Consider the following 25,306-nt stretch of genomic DNA (forward strand, 5'->3'; position numbering starts at 1 on the left):
ACAGTGAATTCACACAGGCGCTGGCCTATCTGAAACCAGTACATAAATCTTCCAGAGAATAAAAAGATTGAAGGAGCCGAGTATGGTGGCGCACCTTTGTAACTCTAACACTCAGGAGGCTGAGGATCGAGAGTTCCAGGTCAGCTTGAGCTACACAGTGAGACCCTGTGTCAAAAAAAAAAAAAAACAGACCCAAAGGAGTTACGGCAGATTTTAGTTTTTGCAGAAATGGCCAAAGCATTTCTCCTGCTATGGTTTGAATATGTTTTATCCTTCCAAAAACTTATGTCAAAGTGTACTCTCCATTGTGCCTTAAATTTCTACCTTTAACCCAACCATGGTGTTTAGAGGTGATTGGAAACCTGGACAAGAGGCTCAAGCAGTAAGAGTGTCCACCTAGCAGCATGAGGCCCTGAGTTCAAACCCCACTGCTGCCCCCCAAAAAAGAAGAAAAACTTGGGAATCACAGAGGTGACTGAATACTGGTGGCTTTATAAAGAGGCCTGAACACACACACACACACACACAACACGAATGCTCCCTGTCTCTGGTCATATGCTCTGCATTGCCTCAGAAGACCAGCAAGAAAGTCATCACTAGCTGGGTGAGGTGGCTCACTTCTGTAATCCTAGCTACTTGGGAGGAAGAGATCAGGAGGATCCCTTCAGTTGGAGGCCAGCCCAGCCAAATATTTCTTGAGACCCCCATCTCCAAAATAACCAGCGCAAAATGGACTAGAGGCATGGCTAAAACAGGAGAGGGCCTACTTTGCACATGTGAAGCCCTGAGTTTAACCCCAGTCCCACAAAAAAAATTATATATATGTATATATATTTATATTTTTATGTATATATGTGTATATATAGAAAAGGAAAGCCATCACTGGATGCAGATCCTCAGCCTACACCTGCAGAACTATGAGCCAAAATAACCTCTTTTCTTTATAACACGGTCTGCGGTGTTGTGTCATTAGCAAAGAGAAAGGACTAACACCTTCCCCTCCAGGATTAGCAGGGAACACAGAGCACTGATGCAGCTTAATGAGGTAATCAGTGTTAATGTAGCACTCACAGACTAACGCTTACTATTTCAACCACCACAAGCACCCACTGAGAAGCTACTCTGTGTTGTGCCCACTGCACCTTCATTTAAAGGTGATATACACAAAAAATATCATTTCACTGATGAGGAAACTGAGGTTCAGGGAAGTACAATAACTTGCCAAGATCAAGGGATTGGTGAAGCTGGGATGCAAACATTTTCCCCCCACATGACACTGCTTTGAATCAATATTACAATAGTGGTTTGTTTTCAATTCACAGAAAAAGTAAAAAACAGCCCAGAGAAATTTTTCAAATTGAGCTGGGTGTGGTGGTACACATCTATAATCCCAGCATTGGAAAATGAAGGCAGAAGGATGGAGAGTTTGAGGCCGGCCTGGGCTACATATTGAGACTGTCTCACAAAAGCAAAACAAAACCAAAGTTAATTTCTTGATGTTTTCCTTTAACTTTTTAGTGCACATGAGAGCAAATTAACTTGCATCAAGCATATATCCGTGAAAAGTTAGAACAGCTCATTTCATTTGGTTCAACAGTGTGTGTGTGTGTGTGTGTGAGTGAGAGTGTGTGTGCATGAGTGTAAGTGTGAGAGTGTGTAAGTGTGAGGGTGTGTAAGTGTGAGGGTGTGGGGGGGGTGAGAGTGTGGGGGGGTGAGGGGGTGGGAGGGTGAGGGGGTGGGTGTTTGAGTGTGTGGGTGTGTGAGACTGTGTGTATGTATGTATGAGGGATGTGTGAGTGACTGAGTGTGTGTCTGTGTGTTGTGTGTGTAACAGGGTGTGTGTGTGAATGTGTGAGTGTGTGTGTAGGTGTGCGAGTGTGTGGGAGTGAGATGTGTGAGAGATGTGAGTGTATGTGACTGTGTGTGGGTGGGTGTGTGTGGGCGTTGTGGAGGTGAGTGTGTATGTGAGTGTGTGTGAGTGCATGTGTGGGGGGTGTGAGTGGGTGAATGTGAATGTGTTAGTTCACACATGTGTCCATGTGGGTATGAGTGTGAGCATGTGTGAGTGGGTGTGTGAGTGTATGTGAGTGTGTGATTGTGTGGGTGTGTGCATGTGTGTGAGTGGGTGTGTTTGCGTGGGTGTGTGTGTGTGCGTGTGTGAGAAATGTCTGGGTGTGTGAGAGATGTGTGCGAGTGTGTAAATGTGTTTTAGTGTAATGAGTGTGTTTGAGTGTGTGTGGGTGTGGGTGTGTGTGAGAGATGTATGAGTGTGTATGAGTGTGAGTGTATGGTGTGTGTGTGTGTGTGTGTGTGTGTGAGTGTGGTTCTGGTCTGGTAAGAGATCCAACTATAACTAGGTAATTTGTGCTTGCTAGGCAAGTGCTCTACCTCTGAGCTACTTCCCCAACCCCATCCTGAACTGTCTATGAGAAGGCTACTGGAGTGTTGTTTCCAAGTTCGTGTCCTGGGACAGCCAATGATTGAAGACACCAGACCAGGAGCTAAGAGTTAAAGCAAGCACAAAGTTTATTGAAGGGACAGTAAAGCACCCTGACAGGTGGGACTTAGTGAAAGAGCTAAGCCATGGAATAGCTGCAGTCTGAGATTATACAGAGGCCTGATTTAGGCACCACCCACATTACCTTAAAGCTATTTCCAGAATTAACTTCTTGCTGAACCCGACCATCTGGCCACCCCCACCCTCACTGGACAGGAATTCCAAGAGGGTCTCGTTTGTCCATCCTATCCTTAAGACCTGTCACGTACATTTTCTGACTACTGCTCACTATTCTGGTGAGACCCCCTTTTCACTTATCTTGGGAAAGTTTGCTGTGTTTCTTTCCTTTGGGTGTCCATATTTCATCCCTGTAGATGGTTGCCTTTAAGGATGCCTCTTTGTCTCCCTTATCTAGGAGAAAACACTGCTGCACTTTATTATCTGGGTGAGAAGCCCACTCCTCACTTCTCCTTAGATGTTTGCTTTTAACAATGCCTTCTGTCTCCTTCATCTAAGACAAAGTTACTCTGCCATTTGTTTCCTTTACATTCTCAGAGCCATTTCTGCCATTTATTCCCCCTCACATTTGTTCCCCTCACAAGAACAAGAGTATCCAGTGACAGCTGAAGTAGCATCTCTGAACAGGAGGGCAAATCTGTAAATAATTCTAAGTATTTTTGTGGTTACAGGGACAGTGAGGGAGAAAATACCAGGGGAGGAGGTGGGGATTGAGAGCAAAATGTGGAACGTTATAAAAGCAGCATGTCTTGCCCTGACATGTTTGGTCAAGCAGGTCAAAGGCTGCAGGTCCCCCACTTTTGTTCTGACATCAACTGCTATACTGCAACACAGGAGTGACGCCAGCCACTAGAGTTAGATCTGATGCCCCAGGTTAAGTGACACAGTCCCCAACACAACAGCCTTCATTTGACTCGCCCCATTCTGGTGGGCCCAGGTCACCTACACTTCTGACTGGCTACAATACAGGAAGTTGCTGTGACCTCCTCTCTCAGGTTCAGTAATTCACTAGAAGTCACAGAATGCAGGAAAAAACTATATTTATGATTATGATTTTATTATAAATAGGATACAAATTAGAACCAGACACATAAAGAGACATACAGGACAAGGGCTGGGAGGATCTCACACAGAGCTTCCCAGACCTGTTGTCATGGAATCAGGGCACATCCCCCTGCTCACCAATCACTAAGCCTCTGTGTCCAGAAATCTTACTGGGATGTCATTATGGAGGCAGAAATGACTGAATCATTGGCCCCATGATGGAACCCAAGCCCAGCCTCCTCTTTCCTCCCCAAGGTCAGGCTAGTTCCAAGTCCCAACCCTCTAATTCTACCACTGGTCTTTCCGGTAACCAGCCCCATCCTGAATTATCTCATTTCTTGTGTGATCCAAGGGCCCCATGGAGAAACAAAGACACTCCTACCACTCAGGAAGTTAATTCCAGGGATTCAGAGCCCTTCTCCCCGGGAATCAGGGACAATGGCCAGCAAAGATGCTCACTATCCAACCACATCAATGCCCCGCTGGTGTAGTGGTACTATGCAAGATTCCCAACCATATCAACTCCACACCTCCACATCCTCTCCTCTCCAAACACAGGTAAACCCCACCTGAATGGGGCCCATGGCCAGGTGGGGCTATGTTCTGTTTCACTTTTTCTGATAGAAATATTCAAACACATGCAACAGTAGAGAGTGTGAAACAGGGAGCTCTCCATTCCCACCATTGCTCACTGGTTATCCGAGTGTGGATTACCTTTTCATCCATGCTCCACCCTGCCAATCCCCTGCAACTCAGCCCAGACAGATATCCCATCGGTCTGAGAATTCCTTATCTGAAGCATTCCAAGAGGAACACTCCAGGAGGCGACAGTTCTGGGGCAGATGGGTGGAGCCTGGGCACCCAAAGGCTCCAGAGTAGTAACTTCAGTGGTGGGTGCCTCAGCTGTGAACGCCAGCATGATTGACAAGTGACATCTTCCACTTGCACCATGATGTCAACACTGCATTCTTGCATTCAAATCTTCTAAGGTTTATCAGCTGGCCTTGCCCTGGTTACAGTCATGATTATCTTCCTAAGGAATCACCTCTAAAGAAATAGCTCAAAGAAACTAAAGCAGGTACCTTAAAAGCAACTGAGGCCAATAGGAAAAGGGGAACAGGTACTAGAGAAAAGGTTAGATCAAAAAGAATTAACCTAGAAGGTAACACCCACGCACAGGAAATCAATGTGAGTCAATGCCCTGTATAGCTATCCTTATCTCAACCAGCAAAAACCCTTGTTCCTTCCTATTATTGCTTATATTCTCTCTACAACAAAATTAGAAATAAGGGCAAAATAGTTTCTGCTGGTTATTGAGGCGGGGCGGGGGGAGGAGGGTGGGGGCGGACTGGGTGGTAAGGGAGGGGGTGGGGGCAGGGGGGAGAAATGAACCAAGCCTTGTATGCACATATGAATAATAAAAAAAAATAAAAAATAAAGAAATAGCTCAAATACTCCTAACTAATTACAATTAACAGCGGGAAGCAAAAATCACATAGAAGCTAACATATTAGTAATAAATTGTGGATCAATTACAGAGTAATTACAACAGGCATATTTGGTCAGCCAGTCTTGACTAATACAAAGACTTGACCTTGACCTTTTGGTTTATCACACCAGAGTGACTGAGATAGTCCCCAGTATCTATATCTGGCATAGGATTTTATGTTAGTGTTTCTGGGAATTTCTGGTACTCACACAGGGTACCAAGGTTTTCCTGCTCACATATTAGGAAGCAGGTATCCCCTCCATGATGGAATGGCAAGAGGGTGAACAGAGACATCTCCCTTCTTATCCGCCTGATTCTGCAAAATGAGAAGAGGGATGGATGCAAAGGTTCCTCCCACTCCAGGACTTGAAAGCGCAGCGGCCCTGCAAGGCTACATACTGCAAGGTCTTACCATTGCAAAATGAAAGGTTCAAGACAGCAAGGGCACCTTGCCCACCGCTGGACTTTGGTTACCTGCTTGATTCTCAGCAACAGAGGGCTCTTGTGTCCCTATGAGCTGCTAACTTGCCAAGGAAGACTCCTCTGTTGCTCTCATTTCTATAGAAGAGTATCCTAGTAGGAGCCCTGGGTTAATCTTTGGCATTCTACTCCTCTAGCTGGTTCCCAGCCTTGACTTGGCTTCAGACAAGGCTTTAGTATCAGAAGATCCATGAAGATGCTTTGGAACCAAAGTGGAGAAGCATTACCAGAGAACTTTTCTTCTCTGAAGTAAAGGAAGAAAACTTTTAAAATCATGTATCAGCCTTGCAGAGACATCTCCTCTACAAAGATTCTTCTCTCCCTAGGAACTGAAAACTTCCTGGGAGAGGATACAGATCACACATCTGTCCGGAACACTAAATGCTCCTGGCCCTGGAATTCCAGCACAAGGCCTGAGATGCGCTAAATTCTCAAATATCCATATGCAAAGGTCTGGGGTCCTTATTTCCCCACAGTGTAAGAAGCCTGACAGGAGAAAGCTCCCCTCTTGGGAAAGCCCACAGTTGGACTTAGGTCACAAGAGGCCAAATTTCTCACACTGCCTGACGGGCACTTACATCCTGACATCATCAGGATATAAGGAATGGGGGGAGACTCCAGCAATCCATTTACTCCTGCCCCTTGACAGACTGGGTTATTTTCACTGCATGAAACACTGCAAGGAAAACAGCCACTTGTCTGACTCTCTTTAGCTCACTACATCCCTGATTCTTAAGTCTTCCTGACCTCTAGCCTGGTCAAATCAGGAACTGGCTCAATAAGCAAGACAGCAGAAGGGCAGGGAAAGGCCTCAGACTCAAGAGAGGGTCTGCAGCCTGTTGCTTAGGGTATATGCTGCCCCCCTTCCCCAACCTTCCAGATCTGCTATAAGGCCTTTTGGACCATAGGTAGTCACCCCAGCAGGTGACCTAGTATGGTCCCTGCAGCAGCCACACACAGCCACACACGTGGCGTCAGATTATGTGGCGTGGCTGGCTGCTTGACTGTGGTAGCATTGGCGGCATCCACAGCAGTCAGGCCAATATCTACAATCCAGGGAAGAGGGACACCATGGCTGAGGACAGCTGTCAAAGCAAGGCACTGTGTAAGAGCAAAGCCATCATGCTTCCGTTAACCCAAGCCAGGGTCCTGCCTGCCCCACAGCCCAGGCTATAGGAAGCAAGGCCTTCAAGTGAGGCTCTCTGGCAGCAGCCAGAGTGTCTTTGCTGAGATGCCCCTTGTAGCACTTAGAAGAGAGAGAGAGCTATCTCTATAAACTGGGCTTGTGTCACCTTGAACTTCACCCAATCACAAATTCAACAGAGTCTGATTGAAATCATAGTTTAAAGCCTCAACTAAAAGCTCCTAACCAAATGGCTGGCAATATTGAAATTCAGTGTAGGAGTGGCGCTCACAGGTAGAGCCTAAGTTTGTACAAGGACCTATGGCCAATCCCCAGTATCAAAAAGATAAAATATATATTGAAGTTCAATGACCTTGGAATTTTTTTTAAAAATCTAGAGGGTAATCAAAACACCAAGATCTGAAGGCTATCCCAAAGAGTAAAGTACAGAAACCCATCACCTAAGAAAGAATGTGGCTGTAGATTTTCTACAAAAGCCCTAATGACTTTACTCCCCAAAGCTCTGCCCTGGTACCCAGCAGCCTGGAGATTCCCCAGAACAATGGGAGGAGGTCATCCTTCCCTGATGGACACCAGGAGGTAGACATGCTTCCCCACCCACAAGACAATCACCCCACCTCTTTCCCAATGAAATCCCTCTTTTTATTCCATCTCCCCCCTCCTCTGATCCCCTTCCACCCTTCTGACTGCTGGGGACTCAGGGAAGCACTCCAAAGAGTCTTCACTAGAGTCTTGGGTGTTCCCCAGGCCATGAGTTGAAGTCCACGGCCTGCCTACTTGAGGGAGCAGATGGAGAGTGAGGTACCCGCAGAGAACACCCAGAAGGCCGGGTACAGAGCTTCAGTAAAGTCCACCTTGAACTTATACATCAGGTGGACCTTGTCAGAGACAGCAAAGAAAATAACAAAGCCATGGTCACAGTTGAGAAGCACGCCAACCCGTGTGGCCTTGGTGGAGGGCAGAGCCTTCTCCATGTTGTTGTGCCAGGCAGAAATCTTGTTGTTGAACCACTCCACGCACCAGGAGGTGCTGTTCCGGCCAAGCCGGCTCTCGGGACCGTGGCGGTCCATGCTGCCATAGCAGACCCCCACCCCACAAAAGTTGTTCTTCTGCAGCTCCACCTCCCAGTAGTGGATGCCCTTCTTGTAGCAGTACAGGCCGAGCACCTGTGAGCAGTAGGTGAACCTCTGGGGATGTGGCTTGTAGTTCTGAGGCACATCGGCTACTGAGGCTGTGGTGTAGCTCTCCGTCAGTGCCACCTTGTTGTGGGCTGTGTTGAAGTCCAGGATGACTTTCACAGAATCTAGGGAAACACCACCCCAAAGAATCAATGGCAAAGGGCCCAAGTGCTCTCACTTTCAGGCCTTTCCCTAACTGGTACTAGCTATGCATCTGTTTTATCCATCCATCCTCCCCACCAATCAGCCAGCTAGCCACCCACTCTTCCATCCACAGAGCCAAGATACTCACAATCCAGGAGCTCAGCTCTGGACTTGGTTAAGAAGTTCTCCAGCACCTTGGCCTTGAGAGATGTAGCATTGGGCGACAAGGGAGGGGCTTTGGGAGCCACTGGGAGAGAAAAACAGGGTGGTTTTCAGGACAAACTCACAGTAGATTCCCCACTGGTCCTAGCCCATTATTACTCACCATCTGGGACTGAATTCAAGTCCACTGCCTGGGCATGGGCCACAAAGGTAGGACTAGAGACAGCAGCTGGGGTAAAGAAAGAGACACAAGAATTGGTGATGTGACATAGAGGAATAGAAATGGCCTCTCCTCCCTTCCAAGGTGTGTTGTCAACAGCCTTTCCACAAACACACATCTAAACAGTGAGGACCACCCAGGGGAGTCAACATAAGGCTACCATTATCTTATCTATCTCATGCACTTACACTGGGCCTCACCTACAACCTCTGGCCTGCAGAATACAGTCATAAGACTGGGCCCATCACAGAAGCCTGACAACATAGCTGCTGAGTTTTTAGTTCTAGGATTAGACAAGTCAAGAACAAAAAGATGAGCTGGGTGTGGTGATGAGCACATCTGTAATCCCAGCTACCCAGTAGGCAAAAATCAGGAGGATCAAAGTTCACCAGCCCAGGCAAAAAATTAGTAAGACCCCATCTCAACCAACAAGCTGGGTATGGTGGCATGTACTTGAGGTGCCAATTATGTGGCAGGCCATAGGTAGGAGGACGGTAGTCTGAGGCCAGCCCCAGGCAAAAATTCAAAAGCCTATCTAAAAAATAAATGAAGCAAAAAAAGACTGGGGGAAGGGGAAGGCATGACTCAATGCTAGAACACTTGTGTTGTAAGCACAGGTCCTGAGTTCAAATACACATACCACCAAAAGAAAAAGAACAGAAAAAAATGAAAAAGATGCACAAAAGCACAACTTACAGGTTTTCTTGATCTTCTTTTCTTCTGAAAAAGCAAGATTTCGTAATTAAGATGTTTTAAAGCACAACACCGTGATACTATAATAACACTCATTTCAACAAATTCTATTTAGACAAATAAAGTTAGGATGTTTTAACTTGAAAATACCAGGAGACAGCAGGCAGAATTTAGCTACGGTGACAGGGACCACCATGGGGAGGGTGGACGGGGAGTACTGAGTAATAAGAAGCAGGAAGGAATTTTCCAGGGTAGCAGAGAACCTTCTTGTTGACTTGGGTAATAGTAACACAAATATGCAGTTATTTGTCTAACTGCATATTTAAGATCTATGCATATTACTGCAGGTAAATTTTATCTCTATAAAAGAAAAAAACAAACTAATAAAAAATAGGGAGTCAGTAAAAGAAAAGTTATTGTCAAGTATCACAAGATACAGTGACTCATGCCTGTAATCCCAGCTAACCCCAGCCTCTTGGGAGAAGGAGATTGAGAGATTGCAGTTTGAGGTGGTTTGAGGCCAGCCCTGATAAAAAATGTAAGGAAGACCCCATCTCAACAAAACAAGCTGGGCATGTGGCACCTCAAGTATGCAGGAAGCATAAATGAGAGGATCAAAGTCCAAGCACCTGCCTAGCAAACAAGAGGCCCTGGGTTCTAACCCCAGTCTCGCCAAAAATAAATAAATAATAATAATAATAATCACAGAATTCTAGAGGCTGAGGCAAGAAGGAGGATTACAAGTTCGAGACCAACCTGAACCCTCTGCCAGAACGTAAAGACTGGGCTCTTATCCCCGTACCTGCAGGATACTTTACAGACAAGCCCTGCTTCTCCTGACAGCTTCTACTTCCCCAGATACCCCTCTTCCTCCCACTCACAGTCATATTTCTCTCAGGAGTTCACTCTCAGCCCTATTTCCTCACTTCTGCCTCTCCCACCTCCCAGAGGACCAGCATACAACCCTCCCTGGTCATCACTCATCTTGGGTGTTTCTCTACATGGTAACTAGTCCTTTCTCATTTCCTCTTCACCCACATCAGTTGATTTATTTTGGGTCATTTTCAACAATACAGAAACCCTGATTCATTTCTGAGTTTAACTTCCACAGTGCCAACTCTTTTCTAGGGCATAATTCTGCAAAGCAGAAGGGGGTTACCTCCCTCATGATGAATGGTGTTTGTGACCTGGGGCAGCAGTATGGACGCCTTCTGGGGAAGAGGACTTCAACAGGACACAGGTGCACGATCCTGTGTCACCTACTCTTTTTACTTTCCTTTTCACACAGTGCCCTTCACCATCTTCTGGCTTCCTGAGGGCTCCGTCCTCCATTTCCTCATTCTAGTCCATGGAGGGACTGACACCACACAGGTGTCTGCTGAAGTCAACCCAAACACTACAGACCAGAAAAGCAAACCCAGAGCTCTCTCAACCTGACCCCCAACTACCCACTGCTGATTTTCATACTGACTTCCAGGGAGGCAATTCAGCTAGTAAATCAGTGGCATCTTTGTGGCTTGCAAGGAGACCTCACAATCAGGGTTCCATGTGAGCCTCGCTCACCATCATCCTGTGATCTCCCTATCATTATTGCCCAAATTTGATAGACAAGGAAACTGAAGGCCATTCTTTCACCCAACCTCACACACCTTTCCCAATGATGGTGCTCACCCCCCAGGGAGGGGGAAGGTTAAAAAAAAATCTTACTCCCATCAGGCACTGGTGGCTCACGCCTGTAATCCTAGCTATTCAGAAGGCAGAGATCCGGAAGATCATGGTTCAAAGCCAGCCCAGGCAAATAGTTCATGAGACCTGATCTCGAAAAAAACCTTCACAAAAAAGGGTTGGTGGAGTGGCTCAAGGTGTAGGCCCTGAGTTCAAGCACCAGTACCACAAAAAAAAAAAATCTTACTCCTACACTGTACATATGTGGTTTAAATTTTTAATGGAAATCAGGAAAAAACTGTCTAAAATGGCTCAGTGAGAAAAGAGGAGGAGGCAATAAGACAGAAGGGTGAGGAATGCTGGGGTAGCAGCTCAAAGACTGAAGTCCACTGAGCTCCTGAGAGGCACAGCCTCCACTCATCAGGATCATCACCCACCTTCTCCATAGCCAGGACTTAGGTGTAGTAAATGACTCCCACACGCCAGCTTTGGTGACCCTGCCACACCAGCTAGCCCAAATATCCAATGAAGGTAGACAACCCTCCCTTCCCGCCCCAATAGAGCCCCTGTACCACCCATTATGCAGGGTCTGTGGCCAGATTTCTCCAGCAGAGACCCCCCCCACCCAAGACATCCGTGGTGATCTGGGATGGGCTGCGCCCATCTGGAAGCAGCAGCGACCCCTGCAAGAGTTTCAGCCAAAGCACCTGCCAGCCACAGCCATGCTGTTGCCAATGGACAAGATGGGGCAACTTACGTTGGGTCTTCTTCACAGGACGTGAGGATTTATATGTGGATTCTGCATTACGGTCTCCCAAGTCACCTGTGCCCAAGAAAAAGAGTTCACTGGATGTGGCTCTTCCCCACCAAGCCCAGAAGCCAGCTAGCTTTGCCATGGTGTAGGGTAGAGCGTTTACAGAGACAGCTACTTCCAGTGGCAGCCAGTCCAGTCACTTGTAAAGAGACAGAAACAAGGCATAGAAGGACCAGTTCTGTGTGTTCCTTTTCTTCTCTGCTTAAAATGTAGCTGAAAGCAAGGAGTTGTGTCATACTTCTAGAATCCCAGATACTCAGGAAGCAGAGGCAGGAGGACTGCAAGTTTGAGGCCAGCCTGGGAAGAAAGGTAGCAAGACCCTGTCTCAAAAACAGAAATACAAATAAAAATGCTAGGTGTGGGAGGGGCGAAATCTAACTAAGATATATTGTCAGCACATATGTAAATATCACAGTGTATCCCCTTGTACAAGTATTAGATGTTAATAAAATAATTATTAAAAAAGGATGGGCTGGGTGCACCGTCCAGTGGTAGAGTACTTGCTTAACACTGCTACACAAAGTCCTTGGTTCAATCCCTAGCACTGCCAAAAAAAAGACATAGCTGGGTTTTTGGTGAAGTCTTTCCTCCCCTAGCATTCAGCCTTGTGATCTCTGAGCTTTGGTTTGTTCAACTGCACATCAAGGAGGACTCTAGCTTGCTGGTGGTTGATGGGACCACTGAATGGGATCAAGACGCCTGGTGTATAGCCAAGCTCTGTCCATGTCAGTTCCTTACCCACTGGTTCTCTTCTCTCCCCTTTCCTGAAGACCAGGAGTCTACATAGCTTTATCCCCTGCAAAACACTTCTGGAGCCTCGTCACCAGTGGTTCAGAAACCCATTGCATAGTTGCCCAAGCTGATGGTCAAGTCCTCCCCTGACTACATCACAGAGGTATACTATGGGCCAGGCTCTGTCTTAGGAATGGGGGATCATCTTGGACAAGAAACAGACACTGCCTCTGCTCTCACAGAGGCCACAACCTAGTGAGGGACACAGATGGAAATCTCAGAGAACAGAAGAATGACACAGGTACAAAAGCCTCCAATGGGTGATACAAATCCAACGACGTTTCAAATGATCTTCAAAGAACGAGAAGGATCTAACTACTTGGGAGGCTGAAATCAGGAGAATTACATTCAAGGGCAGCCATCTCCAAAATAACTAGAACAAAATGGACTGGTGGCATGGCTCAAGTTGTAGAGGGCCTGCTTTGTGAAGCCCTGTGTTCAAACCCCAGCCACCCCCACCCCCCCGCCGCAAAAAAAAGAAAAAGATGGCACCAGAGAGCAGGCAGGTGGTGGCTGCACAGGGACCAGTGGACAGACTCAGGAAAAATTAAAGAAGTGAAACTGATGGCCAGGCTTGGGGGAGCACACCTGTAATGTGAGCATTCAGGAAGCAGAGGCAAGAGGAGAAACTCCTTTTTTTTGATGGCACAGGGGTTTGAACTCTGGGCCTCATTCTTGCTAGGCCGGTACTCTGCCACTTAAACCACTCCACCAGCACAAATGGATCACAAGTTTGAGGCCAGCATGGGCTACATAGAAAGACTCTTGTCTCAAAAAAACAAAGGCTTGGATGTTGCTCAGTGGTAGAGCGCTTTCCCTAGCATGTACAAGGCCCTCTAGGTTCAATCCCCAGCACCAGGGGGGAAAAAGCAGTGAAATCTGTTGACGGATTGGATGTGGGGGAAGGAAGGCTATAAAGGTAGAATTCCAAGTTTCTCTGACCCCCAAACTAGTCATCTTCCCACCAAACACACACTGAGCCCCAGTAACCCTTCAGGAAGGCTGGCTATGTTAGGATGAAGCAGATTCCTCTGATGGGGGCGGTGACTGTTTTGGGACCCCTGAAACTCAAGCCCCGATGCTCTGCATCACACCCCCACTCCCCAGGATGCTGAGAGACACCAGATTTCAGGGCTCTGCCAGGGCAGCATAGGGGCTACAGATGTTACCTGAGCTGGAAGGCTCCTCAGGCTTCTTCTCCTGCAGCTGCCTTACGGACCGCTTCAGCTCATTCTTGAGGTCAAAGGCACCCTGGTAGACCCCCTTCATCAGCTCATAATCCATCTCCACCTTTGGGATGTAGACTGGCTTTGTTGAGACTCCTTGCAGTTTTGCCGCTTTCTGGAACAAGCCAGGGGGTTAAGGACAGGGAGCTGCAGGAAAGCCAGGGCCTGGGCTTGGTCCTCACCACCCCCACAGGGAGCTTCCTGTGCTCCTGGGTGCTGCTCAAATCACAGGCCCGAGGCCCATGGAGGTTAAAGCACTGCTTGCTCTAAGATCTTTTAAGATCTGACACTGGAAAGGACCTTAGAGGTCACTCATCTTACAGATGGGGAAACTGAAATCTAGACAGGCCAAGTGGCCTGCCAGCATTTCCGCCAATGAGGGTGCAGACATAGCTGCTCTTCCCACTCCTCCAGCTTTGGCTGGGAAAGCACAGCAGGGACAGGACTCTCCCCAGGCAGGGTGGAGCAGGGCACATCCAACAGGAAGGGAGGGTCTCACTGAAAGCCCCAAACTTTGAGACTAAAGGACCCTACAGAATCAAAGGATCCATATGTGGAGGTGGAATCTGAAATCAGAGAGCTCAGGCAGCTGCCCAAGGGCACAGGAATGAGCACCTGGTAGGAAGCATCACGCCGTTCTGCCCAGCCCAAATGGGCATCATGCTCAGAGAGAAGGTTCCATCACTCCTGTGCTGAGTAGGAACCTAGGCCTTTGAGGAATTGTAGCAGGTCACCCACTAGGCAGCCTGGCATGCCAGGCCCTGGCCTCTGCATGGGACATATGTGGAGGAAGAAGGGATGAGCTGACAGCCAAATGAAGCAGGGAAACAGGCACATCTGATAACCCTGTCACCAGGGTGGTGGAGGCAGCCATGCTCTGGGACCCAAGGAAGACAGGGGAAGCTGCAGCTGACCCTAGAGAAAGGACATGAAGCCCTGAGCACGGGAGGTAGCATGGCGCTCCCACTCAGTGCCCACTGTGTCTGGGGAGTGAAGAGCGCCTCACTCGAGTCAGCACAGGGCGTGGTTGGGGGTGCTGGCAAAGGCTGCACCAGGACACCAAGGACCCTGTAGGCCACACTAATGAGGCTAGAAAGGACAGGGGACAGTGCTTTAGAAAGACACTTTCCAGGGGCCATGTGGGGAAGGATGGAAAGAGAGGGAAAAGCCTGTATAGTAGTTGACATTCTAAGGTATCCCCAAGATTCCTCCCCACCACTATACACTCCCCACCTAACCCCTCCTCTTGAATAATAGGCAGGACAGTGGATGTGACAAGATATCACTCCATAATTAGCTCACACTATATGGCAAAGGAGAGGGAATACTGCAGGTGGAATTAAGACCCTAAACCAGTTGATTTTGAGTTCATCAAAAGGGTGACTATCCTGGGTGGGCCAGACTTAATCAGGTAAAAGCCTTCTAAGTTGGGTAGGGCAGGACCTTCCTAGAGGGAGAAATTTCTCCTGCTGGTTGACAAAGCTGCTAAGTTGAGAAAAGACCTTAGTTAACAGCAAAAAAAAAAAAGTGGGAAGGAACTAAATTCTGCCAAGAATGAGGTGAGCATGGAAGACAAGGCTGAGCTACAAAATGAATGAATCCGGGCAACACCCCAACTGCAGCCTTGTGAGATACTAAACAGACAACCCAGAAAGCCAGGCCCAGATCTTGGGCTGGGTAAACTCTGAGACAATAAATATGTATTGTCCTAACCCCTAAAATCGGGTAAGTTGTTGCGCAGCGTGTCTCAGGAATACTTCCAATGACCTCTAGCAGCCCCAACTCCATGAGGTCCTGATTGTAATCAACACTGGGAACCACTAGGCCGTGGCTCACGCCTGTAATCCTAACTACTTGAGAGGCTGAGATTGGGAGGATCACGGTTTGAGGCCAGCCTAGGCAAGTAGTTCTGGAGACCCTATCTCCAAAATAACCAGAGAAAAATAGACTCGAGGAATGGCTCAAGCAGTAGAGAGCCTGCTTGGCAAGCATGAAGCCCCACGTTCAAACCCCGTTCCCATTAAAAACAAACAAAAAAAAACCATGGGGATGCTAGACAGAAAGCTCTCGCCAACACCATCAGGGCAACCTACCCCCAGAAACTCATACTCGTCCCCTTTGGTCAGGCTGAGCTCGATCTCCTCCTTCAGGCTCTGCATCTCACTCTTCTTCTTGAGGAGTACCTGGTAAATGGTGTCGTACTTGCTGCTCACCCTCATCTCTTCATCTTTTATCTTACGAGTCAAGCTGGCCTCTGAAGCATCAATGATTGCCTTAATTTCCATGTATTCTTGTCTCAGCTGATCCATCTTCCTTTTTGCAGCATCCTAAGAGGACCAAGGCAAGAGGGCTCCCGTCAGACAGCAAAATTGCTGAGGCTGCAACCCCACTAGTCAGGGCAGCGGGGAGCACGGGGACCTCGCACTGCCCCTCGCGGAGGTGCAAACGGGCACAGCCGCTTGAGATGGACATTTGCAATGCATGCTCCACATCCCACATCCCAGCAACTCCAATCCTAGGCAAACACTCTAGAAAAATTCTTGGATACCTGCCCCAGAGGCACACACAAGCATGTGCAGAAGCAGCATTGTTTAAAACAGCAAAAAGCAAGCTGGGCATGGTGGTGCACTGCTGTAGTTTCGTCTGCCCAGGAGGCTAAGATAGAAGGATCGCTTGAATCCAGAAGTTTGAAGCCAGTTGGGCAACATAGCTAGAGTATCTCAACTTAAAAAGAAAAGCAGAAACCTGAACATAGGAGACTTAATACAAAGACTGAGAAGGACCCATAGGATGGAATACTGAGCAGTGATAAAACTTAAAAAACTGCTTAGCAAGCCCAAGGCTCTGAATTCAATCCTCAGTACCCCACTAATAATAATAATAATAATAATAATAATAAATAATAACAGAAATACATGGGAATGAATGAATAAATTCAAGGTAGCAGTTACTTCTAGAAGGGGGGAGGCAGATGAGATAAAAGGAGAAACCAAGAGGAGGGGCTACTGGCAATATTTTATTTCTTAAGCTAGAGGAAGTTCATAGGTGATTTTTTTAAAGGAGGGGCATAAAGCAGTTTTAGGAAGTTTCTGGAACAACATAGACACGTAGTGATTACGGAACATCTGAAATGAGCTGGGGTGTTTTTCAAGTTGTGGATACACATTGGATGTCAACGACTTGATATCAAAAAAAGGAATGTAAAACGTCTCATTAATACGTTTTCTCTCTTTTTTTTATTATACTGTTGTACTGGGGGTACACTGTAACATTTATAAAAGTTCTTACAATATACTATAGCTGAATTCACTCCCTCCATCGTTCTCTCATTAATGCTTTTTATTGATGACATATTGAAATGATAATTTTTGGACACATTAAGTTAAATAAATTGTGCTTTCAGGGACTGGGGTGCAGTGCAGTGGCAGAGCACTTGTCTAGGATGTACAAAAGCCCTGGGCTTGATTTCCAGTACTGGAAAAAAAAAAAAAGAAGAAGAAGAAGGAAGAGGAAAAAGAGGAGGAAGAAAATAATAAATTCCATGTAATATTCAAGTTTCTTTAACATTCTATTTTGGATATAATATATTCAAAATATATCCTATTTTGGATGCACGATACTGCTGGGTAACCTCAACAGCTCAGAATCAAGCATAACAAGCAGAAACACATGCTAGAGGAACAGGATACCGACAGAGTAGTTTCAACTACTTTTTTTTTTTTTTTGGCAGTACTTGGGTTTGAACTCAGGGCCTCAAGCTTGCTAGACAGGTGCTCTACCACTTGAGTCACTCCACCATCCCTTTTTTGTGTTGGGTAATTTTTTGAGGTAGGGTCTTAAGAACTATTTGGCCAAGGCTGGCTTTGAACCTTGATCCTTCTGATCTGTCTCCTGAGTAGCTAGGATTATAGGCATGAGCCACCAGTACTTGACTAAACTATTTCTTAATCCAACCTTTTACTTTGATGCCTCCATTGTGACCACCAATACCTTCCAATATTTATTCCCTCCTTTTTCCTTTAGTAAGAAAACACCCTAGAGTTCCATCTGGGCATGTAGTTATCTGCCCAGACTACATTTCCCAGACTCCTCTGCAGCTAGGCTTGGCCAGGTGACTAAGCTCCTTCCAATGAGACATGGCCAGAAGTGATAAGTGCAACCTGTGTCACTTGCTTACAAGGAATTTGCTTATTGTCCTCCACTTCCTCCCCTCCCTCTCTGTTCCCTTTTTCACAGGCTGAAAAAAATGTAATTGTGACTCAGTGTAGAGATCCAATTTGACATGACTACTGCCATCTTGGTCATAACCGCCATTTGGTCAGCCAGGTGATCCTGGCACATATCCTAAACCCTATAGGACAAAGTCATTAGGACAGTCAGCCAAGTGTGCTGTGCTGGCCACTGATGCCTGACTATTTCTTAGCCAAGGTGGGACACATTAACAGTTTTTGAGAAAGGTCAGGTGCATTCCATTTGGTAGAGGCCTCCCTAGCTTAGCAGATAAACCCCTTCCTCCTGCCCTGGGGTGTGAGGATCCTCCTGTCTCATTGCTACCCAAGACACTGTTCCCTTTACTAAGTCCCCAATAAACTGCACTCCACAGTCCTGCATCTGTCTGCTTCTTCCTGGGGTCTTTGCCACCTTCTGCCTTTGGTGATTGGTTTTCATCTCCTAAGTCCAGGTTCTTCCAATACACCCATTTTCAACAAAAGAGAAAGGACACCACCCTGTGGAACAGAAGGACAATAAAAAGGAAGGGCACAGAATCCCTGAATGGTGCACAGCCATCTGCTAGCCTGGGTTTCTCACGTGTGGGCGTGGACTGTCACTATCTTATTTAGATCTCTAAATTTGGTGGTGTCTTTGTTATAGGAGTTTAACCAGCTCTCTACCCAGTGAATACAGTTCCGCTTGCATCCTGCCGTTTAAATCTCACAGTTCCCATCAGAGGAGTTGTGGTTCCATCGCACAGATGGGAAAACTAAGACTCAGAGATGTGCCAACATGACCAAAGCCACAACGGCTAGTCCAGAACACAGACCTCATGTAACCAAGCCACAACCGCCACAGTGAACTAGGGGCCGCCACTCAGGAACAGGTATTTAAAAATCCAGACTTCTTGCTTTCAGTTCAAAGGCAATGTAATGTTAAAGGAGAACACACATTTCTACTAGTTAGACTATACCTGCTTCCTTCCAGTGTTCTTTCCTTCACTTCCTGCAGTGGATTGAATGCTGGCCCCACCAAAAGATAATGTCCACATTCCCGTAATTAAAGTAAGGGTCTGAAGTTGAGCTCATCCTGGATTACCCAGTAAGACCTAAGTAAAACGATGAGTGTCCTTATTACAGATGGAAGATAAGACACAGAGGAGGGGGAGGTGACCATATGGAGACAGAGGCAGAAATTGGAGCAATGTTACTACTAGAAGCTGTAAGAGACAAGGAAGAAGTCTCCCCCAGAGACTTTAGAGGGAGTGTGACCCTGCCAACACCTTCATTTTGGACTTCTGGTCTCCAGAACTGTGAAAAAATTAATTTCTCTTGTTGTAAACCACCGACTGTGTGTGGCAATTTATTACCCAGGAAAATGATGCAATTTTTAAAAACAGACCACCCCCAGAGGGGATATACTTTGTTTCCTGTTTTCCTTAAAACTGCTTTTCTATATTACTACTTTTTAATCCTAATTATTCATGATTCCCCAAGGATGGGTTTATAGGTAGTTTTCAATTTGGGTTTGGGAAGGGTCTTTCTTGGGTACACAGCTTTTTTGCACATGTCACGCACCCAGGCTTATGTAGGTCAGAGCCAAGTCTGTCCTGCCTGGAGGCCAAAGGAAATGCCAGAACTGGGCTGGGGCCAGAAGGGGTGCTGCCACTCACCCGCACACTCTGCTGCTTGGCTCTCACATCCTCCAGTGCTCTTGACGCCCCATTGATATGACTGTACATGATGGTTAGTTTTTGCCTCAGTTTGTTCTGTAGAAGAAACAGACAAGGGTGAGATAGTCCCAGTTGGGCCCAACCCCTCCCCCTGGGAGCCATGTTTTTGCATCTGTCCTCTGGCGCTTCTGCCATCCATGTTTTGCCTGCCTGCAGCTTCTTTTTTTTTTTTTTTTTTTTTTGGTGGCACAGGGGTTTGAACTCGGTGCCTCATGCTTGCTAAGCAGGCTGCTGAGTCACTCCACCAGCCCTTGCCTGCAGCTTCTTAAAGCATTCTCTTATTTCCTGATCCCTTCATCCCTTTAGGGGACAGGACAGGACAGTAAAGAAGACTTGGCACCAGTCAGACTAGGTTCAACGGTCCCAACTGTCTCCCACCTCGGTTTCCTTGGCCATGAATTAGATACAACTGTTCTCACCTGCAGGGCCATCAGGAGACCAACTGAAACCCCGTACCAGCATGGCGTCTGGTCTCAGTAAGGGCATACTAAAATATCAGCTTCTATTACCAGGAATTTCTTCACTACTATTCATTTAACAGCTGATGAGATCGAAGCAAGGAGGATGGCAAGGGACCAAGCTTGCACAGAGACATAACAAGCTGGGACAGCTGCTTCGGTCATGGCAGATGAAGTCACTCAGACACCACAAACAGCCAGAAAAGCAGACAGGATATCGAAGAAGAAAAATCTGCTAAAAGACACTGAAGAGCTAACAAAGCAGGGGAGAATGATGGAGCCTCTCCTCAGATGCACCTGCCAATTCTGGAAAGAAGATGGGAGAGCTTCTGTTAGCCTGAGGACTCAGAGTCCAAGATGCACCTGGCCACCCCTGGCCGGGACCACCAAGAGCTGGGAAAAAGGACGGGGTGGGCACAAAGGCTGCAGCCCAGCTGTCAATCAGTTCAGGCCCCGAAATGGTGCTCAGGTAGTTCAGAATTACTTGGCTCCAAGCCACCCCCAGAAACAAAGGTAAATTATGCATGAAGGAAGATAATGTCAACTTCATGTTATTTCTGTGAGTTTTTTGGTTTTACAGTAAATGGGTTACATTTCATTTTTTAAATTTATCGTTTTTACAATTACTTGCATGTGTGTACATTATTTGGGCCACCTCCCCCATTCCCCCATTTCTGTAAGTTTTTGCATCAATATCTGAGTCTCCTACATCCCTGCTTAGATGAAATGTTGGGGCACAGAACTGAGAAGGGAAATCACCACCACTACCATATGTGCTTACTGTATGTACTATGCTACCATTTGACACATATTAACTTATTCAAAGCTAAAAACAATGCTGTGAGGTAGGAATTACCTAATCTTTACAGAAAAGGACACTGAGGCAGACAGCAATTAGGTCACTCGCCCAAGACCACATTACTATTAATTTTCAAAGCTAAGGTTCTAGTATTAAAGTTATAGACATGATCAAACTGAATGTGCTGGAAATTTCTAGGAAGAACAAAAACAAAACACTTCCTTCCCTTAAGTAGCTGCTCAGTTCAACATACTCTGGTCCCTGCTCCAGTTTCCTGCTCCCCACTCCACCAGAGATACTCAGGGCTGAACATGCCCTTGAATCTGGATTTGAACAACCCAGTGACAGTCACATGTAAAGGCTGGAAGCAGAGATCAAAGCCATACAAACCCAAGCAGGAAAGCCCAAATAATTAACAATGGTTTCACACTCCCACCTGGCCTCCACCAGCGGCCTTAGGCTGAGATAGGTTGGGGCCAAAGGCCAAACCCAGTCAGATCCGGACTCACAGAGCTGGAAGAGACCTGGGAACACCCAGGCCACTGGCAACTGTTTGACTTCCAAGAGCTGCTCTTAGTTCTGTACCCTGAGCCCTACATTTTGTAAGATTGTATCACCATTAATCAAACACAGATGAAAGAAAGTCCCTCAGCCTGCACAGGGACCCACATGACTCAAGACCAAAGGCAAGCAGCCCAGAGACTCTGGTAGCCACAACAGGCCCCTGAATCAAAAGGTCAGTAACTTTCTGTAGTTGTTAGGATTGTGTCACAGGCCAAAAGACATTGGGCCCTCTGTGAAAGAGGCAGCAGAGTTCTAAGTCTGCGCCACACTAGCAGCCAAAACACTAAAGGCTGGAGCACTGCCCAGCGGGGACCACCACCAAGATGGTCTGAGTAGTAGCATCAGCCAAGCTGGAAAAGAGACTCATGGGGTACAATTGGCGAGGGAATCCTGCTACAAGGATTAAGCAACTGAGAAGGTATGGTGCACGAAGCTGGGTGTGGACTACTGTTCAGGGCGACGGTGGTCAAAAGACAGCAGTGTGGCTGAGAAGGCCCTCTCACCCTCATCCCAGCCTCCGGGATAAGAATTTAAAAGTGCCTCTCTTCAGGAGTCAGGGTGCCCCAGTGCTTACGGGCAGGCCTGTGTGCCTGAGGCCAGGACTATCTGCGCAGCCTGACAGGCCTGGGACTGCCCTAGCGCTGGGGGTGCCCTGTCCACCCAGTGTAATCCTCTCTACCCAGGCCTGAGTATCAGAAATGGAGTTTCCACAGTTAATGTTTTTTTATGGACTGACTCACTCACTCCTCACAATAACCAGCATCACCACTGTCAGGATTCAAACCCAGATCTTAGCACCACTCTGGTGGGAGCTGTGTAAACAGCCACACCACTTGACACTGGGACCTGCTTAGGAAGCACTTCTCACACAGTTTATCTCTCCAGAGCCTTCCCCCTACCCTTGGCGGTGGGGAGAGAATGCTATTAATTCCACTTGGCAGAAGAGGACAGGGAGTCTCAGAGTTCTGCAGTGACTTGCCTCTGGACACACAACTATACTGGGGCAAAGCAGGGCTCCTAGCCCCAAAGAACAGGCAGGTTCTTTCCTGGAACAGGTGGACACTGTGTCTATACCCAAATTAGTCCTCTGGCGGAGGAGGGTAACTTGAAGGACATGTTTTCAGGTCCAGCTGCTGAGACTCAGGTGGGTTGTGGTGGGGGTGGGGGTGCGGTCCTGGGAGTCCAGCTCAGATCTAGAGAAACAGGCAAGACCCAGGGAGGGCTGGGCCTGAGGGAGCAAGGTCCTGTGTCCTGGAGCCACTGCAAACCTCACTGACCTTGGCCAGGCTCACATCTCCTCTAACCACATCAGGATGGTCCTTGTCCCCCTGACAGTACTGTGAAAGCGACATGTGATCAGGTCACACTTTGGGGCTTACAGTAATATAACAATGGGGTTGGTTACACCCGATTAGCCTCTGCTATGAGTTCACAGAGGTAAGGAATGATCCCCTAAGCCACTAAGAACATGGCGGGCCTGGAAGGCCCTTAGGAATCCCCCTCCTCCTGCTTTTGCCCATGAGGACCCAGGTCCAGGGACCAAATCCATGCTCGAAGTTATACATCAGGAAAAGGACACTATGGTGCAAGAGCGCTGCTGTGAGTAACATCCGGCAATTTCTGGGGCTCTGGCCACCCTCCCTGACCACTAGAACTCCAACTCACATGACCTCAAGCCTCTGAGAATGTTCTGTGCTCTGGACTCTACAGATCTGGATATAGGTCTGGTCCACGGGGAGACCAGAAACCACAAACTGTGAGTCAAACCAACCTCGCCCCCTTGTTTGGCCACTTACTGAATTAGTTCTGCTAAGTTAACTTCTCTGGGCCTCAGTTTTCTGGACTGAGAAACGGAACTGATAATAAATAGCTCTTAGGTGCAGCCAGGATTTAACCAGGGAACAAAGATTACCTCCAGGGTTCACATTTGACATTCAAAACTCTAACACCATCAGATAAGCAGACACTACCCTGCCAGTGACTTCCAGTTTTTGCTTCTGTAAAGCATGTGTGGGGGGAGGTAAGGGAGGCAGACAATGAATGAGGGGGAGAGCTATATAATTTCCCTGCATTGTCATGGGGGCTGCCCACCCCTGGGGTACTGTGGCCCCAAGACAGCCCAGATGGTTGCATCCAAGTAGATTTCAGGCTTAGCAGAACCCATGGCGTGGCATTAATGTCCGCGGTGGCCCCTCTGCACATCCCAGCCAGGCCCATGCTGCCCTCTGCACCCTCACCAGCCATGCCCTACCTCCAGGTCGACACTGGCCTGGCTCAGGGGCACAGTGGAGCAGGCCTTGTGCTCCACCAAGCAGATGTGGCAGATGCACTCGGCATGCTCGGGGCAAAAGAATTCCCGCAGGCGGTTGTGCTGGGGACATTTGCGCTGCAGCAGGTCACGGACAGGCGGTTGCAGGGGGTGGTCCTGGAAGGCCGGGCTGTCGAGGTGCGGCCGCAGGTGCTCCTGGCAGAAGGAGGCCATGCACACGAGACACGTCTTCACAGCAGCCTCCTTCAGGCAGTGGTCGCAGGCCACCTGGCCACCTGCGCTGGGGGCCTTGGCGCGGGCAGGCGGTGTCCACTCGTCTTCGGCAGGTAGCTTCCCCTGCTCGACTTGCAGGAACTGCTCCACCACGTTGCACAGCACCGTGTTCTTCTGCAGCTGTGGGCGCGCATGGTAGACGGTGCGGCACTGCGGGCACCGGTACGGCGCCATCAGGGCCGACCACGTCTCACCCAGGCACGACCTGCAGAAGTTGTGACCGCACGGGGTGGTGACAGGCTCCTTGAAGGGCTCCAGGCAAATGGAGCACGACAGCTCCTCAGCCAGCGGGAACAGCTCAGCCATGGCGCTCCGGGGGGGCACTGGACGTCCGGGACGCGCAGGGACAGCAGTGGAGTCCGGCGCACGACCTTCGCAAGGCTGCCGAGGAAACGAAACTGAGCTGGGGAGAGGCGGTGCCCTTGGCTTTCAGGAAGTCACGTGGGGGTCAGAGGGGCCGGGCCGCGCGGGGGGGGGGGGAGGGGGTCCCTTCCCCGAGCCGGAGGTCACCAAGGCCCGGCAGCTGGCGCTCGGAGAAGAGGGTGGGCGACACTGGCAAGCCCGGTGGCTCCTGCCGGGCGAGGATGGGGCGGGCCCTGGACTCGCGACGAAACCGCCCCTCTGCGGCTTCGGGTCGCTCCGTTGCTGAACTGAAGCTGGGAGTGGGCAATCCGGACCGCGGAGTCGGCGTCCATGACCCGCGGGACTTCTGCGCACACTTGCGCACCGAGGCAAGGCCGCTTTCCAGAACTCATCCGCGATCCGAGGTGTCCCCCACTGCCCTCGCCAGCAAGGATACTCTTGTTACCAGGGCAGGCCTGGACAAAACCAAACCGAACAGGACAAAAAAAAAAAAAAATTAGACGTGGGTAGTGGTAGTGTACGCCTGTAATTACGCCCAGCACTCGGGAGGCCTAGGCAGGAGGACCGTGAATTCAAGGCCAGCCTTGGGGCTCCATGGCGAGTTCACCCTCGCGAGGACTGTGTGGTGAGACTGTCTCAAAAAACTGAAGAGTAAAATAAACGAAAAGTAAATCTGTGTGAACTGCTAAAAGACACTGCCTTTTTTCTTTCCTTCAATCGTTCCTCTTCCCTTATCTTAGACTCGGACGCATGATCATACAAGACCATGAAGCCAGAGTCACACACTCAGAGTCTGTGATTAGTGTATTTATTTATTTATTTATTTGATAGGACTGGGGTTTGAACTCAGGGCATTGTGCTTGCAACGCTGATTTATTTTTTCATTCCATGACAGAGCATGCTTTTTGAAAAAAAAATACCCTTCTACTTACCTTGGATCTGGGGACACCCAAGTTTAACGTTTCCTCTCTCTTACACATACACACACAAACACACAATATTGGAACTGAATTTTTTTCCTCTCAGAATTGTTCATTTAGGCATATTTTATTTTAGTTCTGCTCCCCCTT

The 25,306-nt window shown here is 48.1% G+C and overlaps 1 protein-coding gene across 1 annotated transcript; it reads right to left on the minus strand.

The window, feature by feature from the left end:
* Positions 1–2,502: 2,502 nt before the first annotated feature.
* Trim25 (tripartite motif containing 25) lies at positions 2,503–24,279 on the minus strand. The gene is made up of 9 exons (XM_020179872.2): positions 23,583–24,279; positions 19,451–19,546; positions 15,660–15,893; positions 13,510–13,681; positions 11,492–11,557; positions 9,073–9,096; positions 8,320–8,385; positions 8,143–8,241; positions 2,503–7,975 (listed from the first exon to the last, which is right to left on the minus strand). Exons 1-9 carry the CDS (start codon positions 24,177–24,179, stop codon positions 7,446–7,448), a joined length of 1,884 nt encoding a protein of 627 aa, XP_020035461.1. The 5' UTR covers positions 24,180–24,279; the 3' UTR covers positions 2,503–7,445.
* Between the last annotated feature and the right edge of the window lie 1,027 nt (positions 24,280–25,306).

This window comes from Castor canadensis, chromosome 11 (assembly GCF_047511655.1).
Source record: "Castor canadensis chromosome 11, mCasCan1.hap1v2, whole genome shotgun sequence".
Lineage (NCBI taxonomy): Eukaryota > Metazoa > Chordata > Mammalia > Rodentia > Castoridae > Castor > Castor canadensis.